This window comes from Notolabrus celidotus, chromosome 6 (genome assembly GCF_009762535.1).
Source record: "Notolabrus celidotus isolate fNotCel1 chromosome 6, fNotCel1.pri, whole genome shotgun sequence".
In the NCBI taxonomy this organism is placed as follows: Eukaryota; Metazoa; Chordata; class Actinopteri; order Labriformes; family Labridae; genus Notolabrus; species Notolabrus celidotus.
In genome coordinates, this window is record NC_048277.1 from 39017088 (window position 1) to 39029367 (window position 12280).

The 12280-nt window shown below is 42.5% G+C and overlaps 2 protein-coding genes across 3 annotated transcripts; both read left to right on the plus strand.

The window, feature by feature from the left end:
- The first annotated feature begins 2408 nt into the window (after positions 1-2408).
- LOC117815026 (rootletin-like) lies at positions 2409-5746 on the plus strand. Of its 2 annotated transcripts, none has more exons than XM_034686653.1 (4): positions 2409-2708; positions 3215-3308; positions 3451-3538; positions 4497-5746. In XM_034686653.1, exons 1-4 carry the CDS (start codon positions 2690-2692, stop codon positions 5484-5486), a joined length of 1191 nt encoding a protein of 396 aa, XP_034542544.1. In that variant the 5' UTR covers positions 2409-2689; the 3' UTR covers positions 5487-5746. The 2 variants fall into 2 exon arrangements, with proteins under 2 accessions (XP_034542544.1, XP_034542545.1); XM_034686654.1 differs by lacking the exon at positions 2409-2708 and adding an exon at positions 2746-2868.
- A 4443-nt stretch (positions 5747-10189) lies between these two features.
- Positions 10190-12268, plus strand: LOC117814272. The gene is made up of 5 exons (XM_034685499.1): positions 10190-10746; positions 10828-10921; positions 11194-11281; positions 11390-11726; positions 12171-12268. Exons 1-5 carry the CDS (start codon positions 10695-10697, stop codon positions 12266-12268), a joined length of 669 nt encoding a protein of 222 aa, XP_034541390.1. The 5' UTR covers positions 10190-10694.
- The last annotated feature ends 12 nt before the right edge of the window (positions 12269-12280 follow it).

Sequence of the window (12280 nt, forward strand, 5' to 3'; positions counted from 1 at the left end):
GTGTAAACATCAGCTTCCTCTCTGTCCTGAGGCTTCCTCTCTGTCCTGAGGCTTCCTCTCTGTCCGTGCATGGACTCAGGTGCTGCAGGCTGACCTTACCTGTGCAGGTAGCAGAGCTGTGCTCGGACAGGGATGGAGGATTCCTGAAGTCTCAGGTGATTTTATTCACGAAGAGGAGATCCAGAACACGGCCTCCATCGATTCCCCATCAGTTCCTTCATATAGAAGCAGCACAGGAGTCAAGGTGCAGCAGGTGAACAGGTACGGGTTCCGGTTATGACCTTCAAAATAAAATACAAGCACTTTTTTTTCTGGCTTGAGTATCAGAGGACTGGTATCAATGAAAATAAAAATGTATCTTTAAGCTTGATTTAAAATAGAAAAGCTAAAGTGAACAAACATTATGCTTCTATTTTATCGTTTTCATCATAATTTAAGGAATTTTCTTTTTTTCTTTATGCCTTTTTTCAAGCTTTGAATCACTGTCTTATATTTTATTTGTATCTTCTCTTAATTATCTACACACTATCCCTTAAGAAACAGCTGAAATTACTGCCTTGTTTTTACTGTATTGATCTAGAGTACATAAACACAGAATAGTATCAGTGTCTGTGAAATATTAAAAAAGCACAGGTGTGCATCCAAGACATTTTTAAACATATTTTAAGGATGCCAAAGCCGTTAAGAAAATTAAAAGGCAGACTATGATAAAACTGATTATAAAAAATAAACAAAATACCATAGACTGTACACACTAAAGTATTGTTATGAAATCGAGCAGAGTTTTATTCTGAAAATCTGTCCTCGGTTCCGGTGTGATGTGATCCGGATGTGGAGCTTGATGAAGCTGCTGCTGGATGCTGAGCAGGTTCAACCTGCAGGGTCTTCATACTGCCAACAGGGGGCGACACAGGAGCGTTCACTTCCCCTGAACACTGACAGAAACATGTGAAGAATATTAAAGATGATAAATCACAGGAAGAGATATTATAATATTTACATTATGAATCCTGACAGGGTGTTTTTATTAAGATACTTCAGAGGAGGAAAATATTCACTGAAATGTAAATACAAATATTTCAAATTATTTTCACCCATTGTTTAATTAATGAAATCAAATAAATGTTTATTTACAAGAAAAAGGGTAGTTAAACAAAAAGAGAATATTTCCAATAAAACTTTGTGAAATAATATTAATATTAATATTAAAATATATTTTAGGAATACATCAAAATAACTTGATTTATGATAAACTGAGCAATAAATGTAGGTTATGTTTTTACACTTCCTTCACTTCAACTAAACCAGTCTTCTGTATGAATGTTGATTTAATGTTTTTGATAATCTGAGACTGATGTTAGTCATACATTTCTGCTGAAATATTAATTCATGAATACTGATGTTTCTTCTTTTTTAAATGTGATGTAGTAAAATTTTATTTATTAATTATTCTTTAAATGTTGTTTCATTGTATGTAAATATTGTGTGTGCGTGTATACGTGTGTATGTATGTGTATGTATGTATGTGTATATATGTGTATGTGTATGTGTATGTATATATGTGTATGTATGTATTAGTATATATATGTGTATGTATGTATGTGTATATATGTGTATGTATGTATGTGTATATATATGTGTATGTATGTATGTATGTGTATATATATATGTATATATATATGTGTATGTATGTATGTGTATATATGTGTATGTATGTATGTATGTGTATGTATGTATTAGTATATATATATATATATGTATGTATGTATGTATGTATGTATGTATGTATGTGTATGTATGTATGTATGTGTATATATGTGTATGTATGTATGTATGTATGTATGTATGTATGTATGTATGTATGTATGTATGTATGTATGTGTATGTATGTATGTATGTGTATATATATGTGTATGTATGTATGTATGTGTATATATATGTGTATGTATGTATGTATGTGTATGTATGTATTAGTATATATATATATATGTGTATGTATGTATGGGTATATATGTGTATGTATGTATGTATGTATGTGTATATATATATAAATACTGTTTTATTATTATTTAGTTTATTTGTATATATGTGGATGTAAGATGTGTTTAGTCCTCTATGTCCTTTCTTAATGCACCTGGGGTTTGTGTGTGTGTTCTGTATTGTATTTATGCACATATATATGTGTATGAATGTTTTTAAATGTTTGTCTAAAGTTGTTGAAAATCAATAAAAACAATGTTGGAAGAAAAAAAAGATTTGTTTTATTAATTTAAACTTTGAACAGCCTCATTCCAGGGTGCTAAATACAAACAGCCTGTAGGGGGCAGAAAAGTGACCCCGGTTTGGTTTGACCTCCGATTTAACACAGAAGAAGAAAAGGACTCCCTTTCTCTTCCGGTCCCCGCCGGTGTTCCACTTAAAACAGTGACCATCTTAACTGTCGACTTTCAGCTGAATGCGTCCCTCTCTGAATCCCATAATGTCTCACCACAGACTGATCTAATGAACACATCCGGGCATGTTGGTGTTATTGATATTAAAGGTGAACTCTTTCCGTGTTTGAACATCTGGTTACTACGGTAACACTGGAGAGAAGTCACCAGTGAACACGGTCACACTTTTCACCTGCACACCGGACGTTTTGGCTGTTTGTCTTTCTTCCGATGGAGGATCTGAACCTGGAGTAAACATGGAGAACACGTATAAAAGTAAAGAGCTGTAAAGATGTTGTGTTTCAGATTCTGAGAGTTTACTTCATGTTTTATTTTCAGACTCAGAGGATCAGAGAGGAAGTGTTGGAGACGCTGTGAGAGGACCGTAGAAGAAGAACAGACTGTTTTAATGTTAATGTTGACTTTGTATTCTCAGGTAGATTCTAACCTTTACAGAGCAGGTTTAAACCTTCATCCTGTGACAGACAGGCTCATGTCATGTTATCCACATGTCTGTATTAAAGGATGATTTTATTCTTCACTTAAAGGAGTAATATCACTATTTAACAAAGCTGTAACACAAGACAGGCTCTGCTTTTCTGTAGAATCAAATATATTTATGACCATAGTGTTAATAATAAGATATATTCATTCATCCATCATGAAGCTTTTCCTGCTGGGAATAAATCTCTTCAGTCTCTTGCATCGTGCTTCAGTGTTTCTGTATTTCACACTCTCTGTTTGCAGTTTGAATAACCTGGCTGACGTTTGTGTTTCCTCAGTGACGGACAGAGAGACCAAACTGATGATCCAGTTCAGAGCCTCCAATGAAGCCATCTTCACGGGGAGGAGGCACTCCGCCATGAGAGGCTGGAGGTGAGTCTGTGTCCTCTGCAGGCCGTCACACTGAGATCTACCTGTGCAAGAGTGAAACAGTTAAAAACCAGTTTACAACATGTGTTTGAAACCTCCTGAGGGACTCAGAGGGACTGATGGTGAGCTGTGGTCTCTCCTGCAGGGCCATCCGGAGAGAGATGGGGCTCCAGGGCGTGATGTCGGCGCGGCAACTGAAGAAGAAGTGGGACAACTTGAAGGAGAGATACCGGGTGAGTCCTGAGGTCAAACTGTGACCTCTCCACAGCTCATCCATTATCTGATGTTAGACTGCTTTATGTTCAGGGCAGATTTACTCACCTGTTGCTCTCTCCTGGTGGAACAAGGACAACTTGATCTAATGCTGCATTCACTGACACTTAAACAATAGAGTCTTAACTAAGAGCAAACTGTCAGATCTGAGGCGGCCAGAGAGATCTCAGGGAGGCTGTAACTTAGAACAGGTTACCTCAAAGCACCCTGTTCCCCCTCGAGACCACTACGCTCCAACATGCAGGCCTGCTCATCCTACCTACAGTCTCTAAAAGTAGTATGGGAGGTAGAGCCTTCAGCTATCAGGCCCCTCTCCTTTGGAATCATCTACCAGTCAGGGTCCGGGAGGCAGACACCCTCTCTACTTTTAAGAGTAGGCTTCAAACTTTCCTTTTTGATAAAGCTTATAGTTAGAGCTGGATCAGGCTTGGACCAGGTCTTAGTTATGCTGCTATAGGCTTAGACTGACACACTGGGATCCTGTCTTTCCCTCTCTCTCCTCTCTCTGCCTGTCTCTCACTTTAACTCTTCCTGTCCCATTAAAGTTACTAACCATAGACCTTTCTGGAGTCCCTGAGCTCCCTTGTCCGTAGGTTCCTCTGGATCTCTGCTGCTGTGGACGTGGTCCAGACTCCAGCTGCTACAACTACTACTATCCGTCTCCCCACTATCATCTCTCTCTCTCTTCATCTCCCTCTATCCCTCTCTCCAACTCCTAAATGAACCTTTAACTGATCCCATCCTCTCTCTCTCTCTCTCTCTCTCTCTGTCTCTCTCTCTCTCCCTCCCTCCCTCCCTCCCTCCCTCCCTCTCTCTCTCTCTCTCTCTCTCTCTCTCTATCTCCCTCCCTCCCTCCCTCTCTCTCTCTCTCTCTCTCTCTCTCTCCCTCCCTCCCTCCCTCTCTCTCTCTCTCTGTAGTCCCTGAAGAACCCTCCAGAAGGCTTGGAGAACCAGTTCCAGCCCAACTCTTGGCGCTGGTTCCAGCTGATGGACCAGGCCATGACGGGCCGTCTTGCTGGGACCGCCAGCATCGTGCAGCCGTCCCTGCAGGACGAATACGAGGAGAAGGCGGCCGCCATGGGAGTCCCTCTGTCCGGCCTGGACGTCTCTGAGATGGCTCCTCTGGAGGACGATGTGGACGCGCTGGAGGACGCCATGCAGCTGAGCGGCGCTGAAGTCAGTCAGCAGGCGGAGAGAGAGGCGGCGAACAAAGCTCCACAGGTGGTTTTACCTTCAGGAGCCAAAGCCCAGGTGAGGATCTCTGAGCCGCAGAGTCAGCCTGGGATCAACACCCAGCCCACGGTGTTCTACGCCACCTTACTGCCGGACTACATCACAGAGACCAGCAGGACGCAGCCCGCCTCCAGAGACCAGGTCAGGGAGGCCGGGGAGGCGGACAGGAAGCTGGCGGAGCTGCAGGGAGAGAGGCAGGCTCTGGAGCGAGAGCAGGCCGAGTTCGACCGGGAGCTCATCGCTCTGGAGAAAGACCGGGACCTGCTGAGGAGGGACATGGACTCGCTCGACAGAGACCGAACCAGTCTGGACAGAGAGCGGGCCGCGATAGAGAGAGACAGAGCGGCTCTAGATAGAGACCAAGCCACTCTGGAGAGAGACCGGGTGATCCTGGATCGAGACCGGGCGTTCCTGGACAGAGACCGAGCGTTCCTGGAGAGAGACCGCGTGTTCGTGGAGCGAGCGAGGGAGGACTTAGAGCGAGAGAGAGCGCTGTGGAGGAGAGAGAGAGACGGGGACGCCGTGAACGGACATCCTGCTGAGGTCACAGAGAAAGAGGTGGTGCTGCAGACCCGCTTCTACCAGAGTCTGACCGCTGCAGACCCGGATCCAGACCAGCTGGAGACCAGACAGAGACTGGTGTCGTTGTTCCAGAGGCTGGTGGAGAAGCTGTGAGGGGGGGCAGGGGGGCAGATTTCAAGACTTTCAGAGACCAGATCACAGTAAACACATCTGGACACGATGTGGTGGACTGTGGACTCTCCTGGTTCATGTAGTCGCTCTCTGAGACTCGGTTCAGGTCTTTACTGTGCAGAAAACAAACCCTCAGAGTCTGTCTGTGATAAAGTCTCAGCAGAGAGAGGAGAGAGAGAGAGCTTCAGAGTCTTTGTCGAGGCTGTTTCCTTAAACTCAAATAAAGTTCTTACCAAAACTCCTCTGAGGCTCCAGAGACCACCTTCTGAGTCCTCTCTCTGACCCAGTCTTACCTTCATCTGAAACCTGCCAGGAGACTGAGGGGTCAGGTGTTGGCGCCCCCTGGTGTTTACAGAGAAAACAAACAAACAAACAAACAGTCGTCTGATTTTATTTTAACATGTTTATTTAACCTTCATTTAAACTCACTGAGACCGAAGCATCATGGTTTACAAAGGTTCAAGTACTTTTCAAAGGTCCCGGGACTTTCAGGGGGCGGGGCCTGCAATGCTGAACGTATCTGATTGGTAGTGTTTTTATCCTCCCTCCGTCCACAGTAACATCACACACATCCAGGTCAACTTTTTTGTCAAATTTTTTTTTGTCAAAAAAATTATTTTCAAAAAAAAAATTTGTCAAATTTTTGGTTCAAAATTTTTTGGGTCAAATTTTTTTTTCAAATTTACTTTTGTTCAAAAACATTTTTTTCTAAATTTTTTTGAACAAAATTATTTTTTTCGAAAAAATTGTTTCAAAATTTTCAAAATCTGTGTGTACTTTTCAAAAGAAGAAGCTGTGATTCTCTTGATTTAGCAGCTTGTAACAGTAGTCTTCTCTCAGCCCACCGTGAATGCGTCTCTCCTCCCGGTGTTCCGGTTTTAAAAGTGACCCTGTAAACTGGAGACCTTCAGCTGAACGTGTCAGTGTTTGTGGAGTTTACACAGCTGTTGAAACACAGAGGGAGTTCCTGGGAATGCAAACTAGTTTAGTTTTTATTAAGATTTCAAAATATCCTCATCAGATATTTAATGATGGTCTAAAGACGTTTATGAGGGATGCATCCGGCTGAGAGTCTCCAGTTAACAGGGTCGCCGTTTAAACCAAAACACCGGTCGATCTCTGCGATCACGGCTTTTTGAGTTCAAAAGGATTTTAAAGTCGTGTTGAAACGTCTTTGCTACTCGCGCTTATCTCCTCTCACGTGTTGATTCATTCTTTGCTTTTTACATGTTTATAACCGCAGGCGCAGGTTTTTCTGCTTTTGGAGCAAAATTTCAAATTTGAGGAAAATTTATTTTTTCGACAGGCTGTGGATCAACTTTTTTGTCAAATTTTTTTTTTGTCAAATTTTTTTTTTGTCAAATTTTTTTTTGTCAAATTTTTTTTTTGTCAAATTTTTTTTGTCAAATTTTTTTTGTCAAATTTTTTTTTGTCAAATTTGTTTTGTCAATTATTTTTCTTTCTAAAAAAATTTTGTCAATTATTTTTTTCTAAAAAAATGTTTTTCAAATTTTTCTTTGTCAAATTTTTTTAGTACATTTTTTTTTTTTGTCAATTTTTTTTGTCAAATTTTTTTGTCAAATTTTTTTTTTTCAAATTTTTTTGTCAACGTTTACGAGGGATAATTCCGGCTGAGAGTCTCCAGTTAACAGGGTCGCCGTTTAAACCGAAACACCGGTCGATCTCTGCGATCACGGCTTCTTGAGTTCAAAAGGATTTTAAAGCCGTGTTGAAACGTTTTTGCTACTCGCGCTTATCTCCTCTCACGTGTTGATTCAGTGAATCCATCTGTGATGAAATATAGCACCATCTAAAACAGACCAGCTGAGTCTCTTCATGCTAACAGGCTAACTGTTGTGTTGCTCAGAATGATACCTGCCTGTCCGTCTGCTTCTATGGAGTCATCTGTGATGAATGGCATTCCTCTTTGTGTTACTGCCCTCTACTGGTCTGGTGCATAGACTGTAAATAAAAATGGACAGCGTTGCTCCGCCTCTTCCCCTTGTACAGTTCTGAAGCCAAAAACTCCCTCTCCTGGGCGCCGCCATTGTGCAGCCAGAGCCTGTGAAGCCTTTGTAATAAGCTCCGCCCTACAGCGTGACATCACAAGACGCTGTGTGTCCTTTGAAGTTTCATTCTACGGCGGCTGTGAATCAAACAGGAAACAGGAAGTAAAACCCCGTTTTTTAAACTCTAATAACCAACGAAGAAGAAACTTTTCAGAAAAAAGAGGCCTTGAACACAAAACAGTCAAATACTAACTACATATCACCACAGCATACGGAGGGGAGAGACATTCGTACCACGTGTATTTATGTTTTAAAGTTTGACTGCTCCTCCATTCAAATGAATGGGGGAGACAGATTTTTTGACCTATACTGCAGCCAGCCACCAGGGGGCAGACACACTGCTGAAAGCCTCACCACCAGGGCTGTATCCGGCTCGCTTGGTCTGGTGGTGTAGTGCATGTACTTTTTTTCCTCCATACTTCACCGGCCTGATTTACACAATCTACCCGGGACTTCAGCCCACAGTCCAAACGCAGACAACAATGGGGGACCAGGAACCTTTTAGATCAGGGGGAAGTAGTTCAGACCCCAGAACTCTTGGTTGAAATGCACCTCAAAGGAACAGGACAGCAGGAACCAGGGTCTAACTTTAGTTCCTGCTCAGGAGGGTAGAACTTTCCAAAGATCCAGGTACTTTGGGGGCGGGGCCTGCATTGCTGAATGTCTCTGATTGGTAGAGTACCCTCAGTGTTTTTATTTCACCCTCAGTCCACAGTAACATCACACACACCTGAGATTCACTTGGTTTAGTAGCTGTAGACTTGGGATTGAGTGAACAGTACGAGATGAGAGATGAGAAAGGAGCCAGGCTTCAGTCAGAGAGTCTGGAGACTTTAACTTTATTGACACCTGAGAGGGAGACGTTTGGGTGATGTGCACCTACTATCCTGAACCTCCTTTTATAAGAGCCTCATGAGCTGCAGCCACTGACTTTATTCATGTTGATAAGATGTAGATACACTCAATCCAAAGTTAATGAAACACCTCAAAGAAGAAAACAGTGAGGTTAATGCAGAAACAATGTTTGGGTGAGCAGGATGTGAATATGTGTGCTGTCCATCAGATTTATCATGAAGAGCGTCTGACCTCTGCTGAAAGAAGAAGGTTTGGAAATCTTTGTTTTTAAGGTCAAGCTTTAAAACGTTGCCATTAAACTCACTTCTCTCCTACCTGTCCTATGAAGGAGATGTGTGAAGACTTTTCCTCCAACATCTCAGAGGTCTAGAAATCACCTTCATCATCAACAATATATAATATAATATACTATATATACTATACTATAACAACAGTTTTTAACTTCATTCTTCAAATTTCCAAATCCTCCACACCTCGACTTCTGTTTCAGTTTTATCTTAAACAGTCTGTTCTCTTAACTTTGTAACTTCAGTCTCAGTTTGGATTTATTCCCAACACTTTCACTTCATTTTCAGAATATCTATTTTATAGCAGACATTTAAAAACATTTAAAGTGAACGTTTCAAATTGTTTCATGAGACATGACTCTGTTATGAGAACAGAAGTCTTCTTGATCTCTTGAATATATATTGATCCTGTCGCTTCAAGCATAAGTTAAACCTTTTTAGACTTTGAACCATATTCTAAAGATAAAATATTAAAGAAGTCTGTTTTTTTTTAAAATGCTTTATTTATAGTTTTTCATTTTACTAACAAAAACATTTATTCCCTATATCCACCCGACCACTGTAAACCAGAGACAAGGACAAGAATGAAAAAATAAAAATAAACATTAAAATAAAACAGTAATAATAAAAGTAAAGGGAGAAACAATGAGAGCTAATTAAAAAGAAAATACATATCTGTAGATTAACAAGGAAATACTTACATAAACATTGTAAACAATAAATAAATACAATTCTGCTTATTTTTGTAAACCAATATTCTTGATTTTGATGGAATACATTTTTTTTTACAACTTTTTATTGAGTTTAAACAAAGAAAATTACAATACACAAAACAGTGCACAACCTCCCCCCCACCCAAAACCACTACATACCATACAAATACAGAAATTGACTACATAACATAATAGTAATAACAATTACAATGACAATACTAACATAAATAAAATAAAGTAAATATTTAGATAAAAATAAAATGTTAAAATAAATTACAAATAGAAACAAACAAAAATACATCTTTTAAAGTCCTCCATTAAAGCTCCTATGAGGAACTCTTTTGTTTGTGTCGCAAAGCAGTACCTCTTAGTATTTTTTAAATTATAAAATATATCATCCTGTTGCCTTATAACAGTCTGATTTATCAGATATTGAGAAACTTTGTCACAGAAATTGTATAAAAAAAGGACGTTTTGGCAGCTTGTTGTTACTTCCTGTTGTCTGGCTCCTACCCTCTGGTATGGAGCTTAATTCAGGCATTAAAAATGACCTTAATTAATAATGGAGTCCTTTCTGGTTCTCTTCTCTATTTGGCTCATTTAAAGGCCTCTGTGTTATTTTGAGTCTGTTTCATGACCAGTTTAAAAACCCTTACAGTAGCTTTAATGTGATATAGGATCACAGTAAAGGACCGTTTCCAGCTGACCCCGCCCCCCCCTGTTTCAGCTGACCCCGCCCCCCTGTGCTGTGAGTCACGTGGTGCAGCGCAGCCCGGGTGATGTTATGAAACGCACCCTGAGAGGAGACGGTCTGCGGGCTAGCTCCGGTATCAGGTCTCTTTCACCGTTTTTCTCTCTCCGGTGATGATGTCATACAATAACGTTACACAGATGACGTCAAAATCATCCCCAGCTAACGGAATACGCGGTCTGTGTTTGGCGGGAAACTGCTCTGCGTGTGTTTGTTGTTTAGCTTAGCCACAGAAGCTAACTAGCAGGCTGCTGAGAGTTAGCATCGAGGGCTAACCGAGTACAGAACCGGACCCCCTTTGACCCGGACCCCCTCTGAACCGGACCGCCTCCCAGGATGGACGGAGAGGAGCTGCTGTAGGAGACCCGGACCCGGTAGACCTGCAGGATGCGCTAAGGGAGGCAGCTAGCATCAGGCCTGAACACCAGCACACTCCCTCCCCTCCTCGTTTCCTTCCTTTCTTCCCTCCTTCCTCCCTTCCTGTCCCCTGGACTACAGACCCTTCAGTGGTCACAATGGAGTCAGCCCTGAACCCGCTGCCTCAGTTCACAGAGAACTCCTACAAGAGTAAGTAGACCTCATACTGCATGTGATCAGCTATGTACCTACAGGAAGTGACCTCTGACCTCTGACCCCTCTACCTTACAGTGACCGAGGAGGACGTGAAGAGGCTGATCGAGTTCAGGGCGTCGAACGAGGCTCTGTTCACCGGGAAGAGGAACTCTGCGAAGATCGCGTGGAGGTAAGACCCCGAGCATGAACGACACGACGGGTTCGAAAGTGAAGCCAAAGCAGGCAGAGCTCCCCCTGCTGGCTGGCTGCAGTATAGCTCATAAGCCCCACCTCCTCCATGTAAACAGATGGAACATGGGTCAAACTTTAAAACCAAGCAGAGGTCAAATACATTTAATCTGACTTTACTTTAGACCGAGACGTCAGAGATGCTTTTGAGTCTTTATTGTGTTGACGTTACTCTCAGCTGACCCCCCCCCCCCCCCCCTGTGTGTTCCTCAGCACCATCCTGAAGGGTCTGGGTCTCGAGGGGAAGCTGACTGCCGATCAGATCGCCAAGAAGTGGGACAACCTGCGGACGAAGTACAAGGTAACAATCACTGAGTCAAAGAGTGTGTGAGCGCGAAGAGGCGGAGCCGTGTGTCAGACGGTCTCTCCGTTAGTTGAGTCACTAGTTTAATCTTCCTGTTTTCTCCAGGACCTGAAGCAGCCCTACCAGGGCCAAGACCACATCGGGGGGGTGGTGGAGTCGTGGCCCTGGTTCCATATCATGGATGAAGCCATGCAGGGCCGCCTCTACAACAGCAACCTGGTGCTCTGCCCGGAGAACGCCAACAACGGCGCCCACCGCTATAACAACCAGCAGAACCAGAACCAGGAGAACACCGACATCCTGGAGTTCCTCATCAAAACCGAGATGGAGGACACGGTGGCCGCAGAGGCCGCCGAGGACGACGGGACGGGTCACTCGGAGGCTACGCCCGCTGAAGGGGTCCCGATGGGCTGGAGGAGGATGAGCGAGTGCTCCTATAAAAGTAAGCAGACGCACGGCGGACCTGCAGGACGCCACAGAGCGGGTCATGAGGTTCTTCATTTATGAACGAGCTTAGACTCACATCAGCTGATCTCTGTGTTCATGTAGAGGGTCAGCTTTAGCAAAGGCTGCTGGGTTTGTTACTTACTTATTTAAAAGACAGTTTGTAGTCAACATAGGTGAAGAACTATTTACTGATCTTAAAATCACACACCTCCAAAAACTTCTTCTTCTTCTTCTTCTACTTCTTCTTCTTCTTCTTCTTCTTCTTCTTCTTCTTCTTCTTCTTCTACTTCCTCTTCTTCCTCTTCTTCTTCTTCTTCTTCTTCTACTTCTTCTACTTCTTCTTCTTCTTCTTCTTCTTCTTCTTCTTCCTCTTCTTCTTCTTCTTCTTCTTCCTCTTCTTCCTCCTCCTCCTCTTCCTCTTCTTCTTCTTCTTCTTCAGTGTCTGAACCAGAAGCGGAGCGAATGATCAAACTGCGAGCTGCAAACGAAGCTCTCTTCACCGGCAGGAAACACTCAGCCAAACCGGCCTGGAGGTGAGTGGAGCTTTAT

Excerpts from the sequence above, each read along its gene's own strand:
- LOC117815026 (XM_034686653.1), top strand. Across the intron at positions 3,309-3,450 it reads TCCGCCATGAGAGGCTGGAG|GGCCATCCGGAGAGAGATGG; the intron begins GTGAGTCTGTGT and ends TCTCTCCTGCAG. Across the intron at positions 3,539-4,496 it reads ACTTGAAGGAGAGATACCGG|TCCCTGAAGAACCCTCCAGA; the intron begins GTGAGTCCTGAG and ends CTCTCTCTGTAG.
- LOC117814272 (XM_034685499.1), top strand. The coding sequence starts at position 10,695 with ATGGAGTCAGCCCTGAACCCGCTGCCTCAGTTCACAGAGAACTCCTAC. Across the intron at positions 10,747-10,827 it reads CACAGAGAACTCCTACAAGA|TGACCGAGGAGGACGTGAAG; the intron begins GTAAGTAGACCT and ends TCTACCTTACAG. Across the intron at positions 10,922-11,193 it reads TCTGCGAAGATCGCGTGGAG|CACCATCCTGAAGGGTCTGG; the intron begins GTAAGACCCCGA and ends TGTGTTCCTCAG.